The sequence below is a fragment of the Sinocyclocheilus anshuiensis genome, unplaced genomic scaffold (assembly GCF_001515605.1).
Source record: "Sinocyclocheilus anshuiensis isolate Anshui unplaced genomic scaffold, SAMN03320099.WGS_v1.1 scaffold229, whole genome shotgun sequence".
NCBI classification, from domain to species: domain Eukaryota; kingdom Metazoa; phylum Chordata; class Actinopteri; order Cypriniformes; family Cyprinidae; genus Sinocyclocheilus; species Sinocyclocheilus anshuiensis.
The window spans coordinates 1,535,243-1,539,564 of NW_015537957.1; the positions used below are offsets into that span (position 1 = coordinate 1,535,243).

A 4,322-nucleotide genomic window follows, 5' to 3' on the forward strand; every position below is an offset into this window, starting at 1 on the left:
CCAAGGAAAGATCTCCATTGTGAGACAGTTATTTATCCGTAATATTTTATTGGGGCACAGCAGTGTTTCACTGGGGCTCGAGTCGTGATCTCTTGCATACAGGATTGTAAACAAAAATACAAGTAATACCCTTCTTTATTTGAGACGCTTGAAGAAAAAGTGAGTGTGTGTAGCTTTAAGACGTCCCCCACCCCGCCGCGTCCCACTTGATCACGTGATTTGAGTCTTGTGACAGTGCAGCAAGCAGGAAAAAAAACGTCGTTTGAGTTTGATAAGGACTTTCCGTCGTTACCTAATCCAGGTTACTGTCATAAACGAGAGAAATCAAGAAAAGTTCGCTATGGCGCATCTTTAGGACATTTGACCGTCTTAATAACATTCCTGTCCCTCACACAGACGCTGTAAGAGCGGGTTGAAGTCGCATGGGGAGAGCGGAGGAACTTTCATCTCATCTTTGTTTTGGTTTTTGCTTGTGTTAGTCCAGTGATCATCCACGTTAAAGCAGCTCGAGAAGATTTCATGGTAGTTTGGTGAAGTGGACAGGACGCCTCAGAACGAATATGGATACTAAACCTCTTCTCCAGGACAGACCTCCAGCGTACAACACAGTCCCGGCCGCGTACGACTACGGCTCGATCCCCGCGGCCGCTGCACCCGCCGCCGGCTTCCAGCCTCCAGCTCCGCCGCCATACCAAGGCAAGAGAACCACAAACTGTATTTAACCTCTTCACAATCACTATTGACCAGCAATAATAACTCACGTACTGCAGGGTTTCATAACGTATGTGTGATGTTCTTCTTATTATTAGTAAGAAGTATATGTTATTTAATATAACGATACTGGGTCAGATTCTGCTTCCTTTAATTTCTCTTATTGAACGTTTGAGGAAGAAACATTTGGGTAAAGCGGTTTATAAAGTTGACATTTTAAAACCTGAGCTAGCCTTGCCATTTCATAAAAAGGAAAAATGATCTGATATTTACTTATTTGACTAATTTCGGGATGTTACAATCACCATTAAATATATTACAATTCTTTCAATAGTTGTTTACACAGACTTAATAACAGTTTGTACACAGACTAGCAATCCAATATTTGATAACTATATATTATAAAAAAAATAACTCCATCAACTACTAACTGTAACTGTACATTTAATAAAAAAATACTATAAAATAAAACTAAAATATGGTAACACATTTACCGAGTTTTTATAAAATACTGCACTGATTTGAGTATCATCACCCCTCATAAATAAATAACTATAAAATAATAAAATAAATATAAAACCACCACCACTAACAACAATAATAGTAATAATAATAATACAATAATTATCAGACGTGGTGAGTTTAATAACTCGCAGTTAATAAATGAATAGATTAATAAATCACAGTGCGTAAATCAGATTAATTCAGTCTAGCTGATTCATAAATCATGATTCATGAATCAGTCTGGTTCGTGATTCACTAAAAAGAGCTGGTTCGGTAAGTGGACTGCACTGGCTAGTCTGACCAGGTAATTCATGAAAATCTGCCTTTTCATTCTCAAATGACTGCAATCTACAGTTTATACAACTGATTTAGTTATGACCAGTCCTAAAAAAAAAACCAATCAGATGACTAACTTGTAAAACTAGTCTAAGCAGCTTATGCAACAGGTCTTATGCAAGAATGGAATGTTTTGATATATGTAGCATCGTGGTATATGAGTAAGATAATCATTTAGTACCATAAGTACCAAAGCTGGCGCCAGATTTTATATGTAGTTATTATAATAGACCATAGACCGTAAATGCACTGAAAGCAGTCACGTACTGTACACAGTTTGGTTGGCTCAGTTAGTTATTAACTAATCACTGACAGTCTCATTGGTTTTATGCCCTTGTGAAAAAGTAGTACACTTTAAAATACTTTTAAAAAGAGTACTTATTACGGACACTTAATTGCATGTTATTTACAATTAATTGAAAGAAAATGTATTATAGTTTAAATGTATACTAAATGCAATAAGCTGAAATTAACTTAATGTTATATTAACAACAGTTAAAGGGATAATCAAATACTTTAGATGTGCTTTAGTATGTTAGTCAACACATCAAAATAAGTGTACTTCTGTAAAGCATGACTAAAGATTATTAAAACACGATGATATAAAATGTACTCTAAAGTAAAAATTTATTTGACATAATTACAAAGTGCACCTTTTAAAAGTATACTCAAGTGTGTTAATAAACATTCATTAAAGTGTCTCTCTTTAAGTACACTTAAGTGGACTTCTATTTATATAAGTACAGTAAAAAAAAAAAAAAAAAATACACTTAAGATTTGAAATACACTACAAGTAAACATTCAACACAATTAAAGGGGCGGTATCCTGTAAAATCAGCTCTTAATAGCTCATAAAACATCACTTCTGCTCATCCCAGCGCGTCGCAGCATCTGAGCTGATAAAGTGGGAAATGTGGAGTGTTAAATGGATGTGAACTCTGTCCCGCAGGTTTCCCAGCAGCACCTGTCGCCGTAGCCGCCCAGCCAGCCTACACCAGCACCTACACCCTCGTCCAGCCCTCTGTGGTGGTGGTGGGGGGATGTCCGGCCTGCAGGTGAGGCACAAGTCACCCCACCGTCTGTAAGAATTCATAGAGACAGAAAACACCATCTAAACATTGCGGCAGCAGTCAGTAAGTTAGTAGAGTAGGGCTGCACGATTAATCGCATGCGATATTTAATGCGCATCTTGTCAGTAAAGACGACCTATAGTAGAGCTATTAGTATTTAGCAGTTGAACTTTACAATGTTAATCTATGAGGCAGACCCAAAGAACAGAAATAAACCAGATGTTGTTTTACTGAACTCAGTGGTTTCTGTATCCGTCCTGTTGTCATCCTGTTCCCCTGTGACTGCATAAAACTCATGCAACTTATGTCATGTGATGTCTAGATGCCCAACCCTCCCCCCACGCAAAAAAACCCCGAATTGTTAATGTGATTTTTCATGGTGTTCATGCTTTATATTAAAACCATACAGTAAGAGCATGTGTTTTAACCTCAGAATTGTGGCTTTACATTGCTGTTTTAATCCAGAACCATTTCCTGTTTGCTCATGTGATTCAGAGAGTCACTCATGACACGCTGAACTTTGGTACATGCACCAGATCAGTCCAGTTTAGTGAGCGTGACCACAAAACAAACACTGTGATTGTTGTTCCCTTCTGACTTTTTAGCTAAAGATATAGATTTTTTTTTTTAAATCTCATATTAATGTACTATAACAGGCATCTGACGATTGAAGATACTTATATCATAACCCATGTTTTAACATTATGGTAGTTTAGGGATAGTTCACCTTCCAAACCTGTATGACTTTTTCATCTTTGAAACACAAGTCAGGATATTTCTGTCCCGCTAAAATTTCACATTTCCAAAAGTTAATAAAGACATCATATAAGTAATCTATATGAATCAAGCTGTTTAACGGAGAGACATGATCACTTTGTATTTCATTTAGGCTTTTATTCACAGATAAACATTGATCAGCGCACATACGTGGAGCACATCAAATATGGTAAAGCGCTCGACCACCAGAACCAATGAGGTTTGAGCAAGCATGACTGATGAAACCATTGGATTTACTTGCATGATGTCTTTATGAACTTTTTGAGTTTTGAACGTTTTGGTTGTGTGGACTTTTCAATGGATGAACGAAAATTGAGACCGTATTCTCTAAAATATCTTCATTTGTGTTTTGAAGAGAAATCAAAAGTGGGTTTGATGACAGTATTTTCAGTTTTGGGTGAACTATCCCTTTAAGAGGCCACTGTTGACTTGATAATGACTAGAAAGCAGAAGCTCAGGCTGATGCTGTTTTCAGATTTATTTGGAAGAGAAATGGTTACAGCAGAGAGTGAAAATAACTTGATGAGAGTTGATTTAGGCATATTTTTTAGCTCTTATGGTTTCAACGTGCTGATGTGGTTTAACAACCTGAGAGGAATCTCTTACATCAGGGGTGTCAAACACATTTTAGGACAAAACATCCCATACAGTATGTGGGACGGATTTCCTATCGTATTTGTTAAACATTTGTAAAGAGTACATACACAGTGATGCTCTTCTGGAGCTAAGAAAGTTCAGAATCAGTCATATGCTGCTTAATAACTCATACCAGGGGGAAACAAAAAGATGCACCGATTGCAATTTTCTTGGCCGATTCCGATTTCCGATTTTTCGTCAGTGTGATCTGTCGATAACGATTTTCTTTCTAAGAACTATAATTGACAGCATATACAAACAAAAATCTACTTTTCTTCAACGCAAAGT

General features: G+C 36.9%; 1 protein-coding gene across 1 annotated transcript in view; it reads left to right on the plus strand.

Moving 5' to 3' along the window:
- The first annotated feature begins 217 nt into the window (after nucleotides 1-217).
- Nucleotides 218-4,322, plus strand: part of LOC107665905 (brain protein I3-like) — a 7,606-nt gene continuing 3,501 nt past the window's right edge. The window contains exons 1-2 of the mRNA XM_016456972.1: nucleotides 218-696; nucleotides 2,501-2,606. Of these exons, the coding sequence (XP_016312458.1) occupies nucleotides 561-696; nucleotides 2,501-2,606 (242 nt within the window). The 5' untranslated portion in view covers nucleotides 218-560. The remainder of the gene's footprint in view (nucleotides 697-2,500; nucleotides 2,607-4,322) is intronic.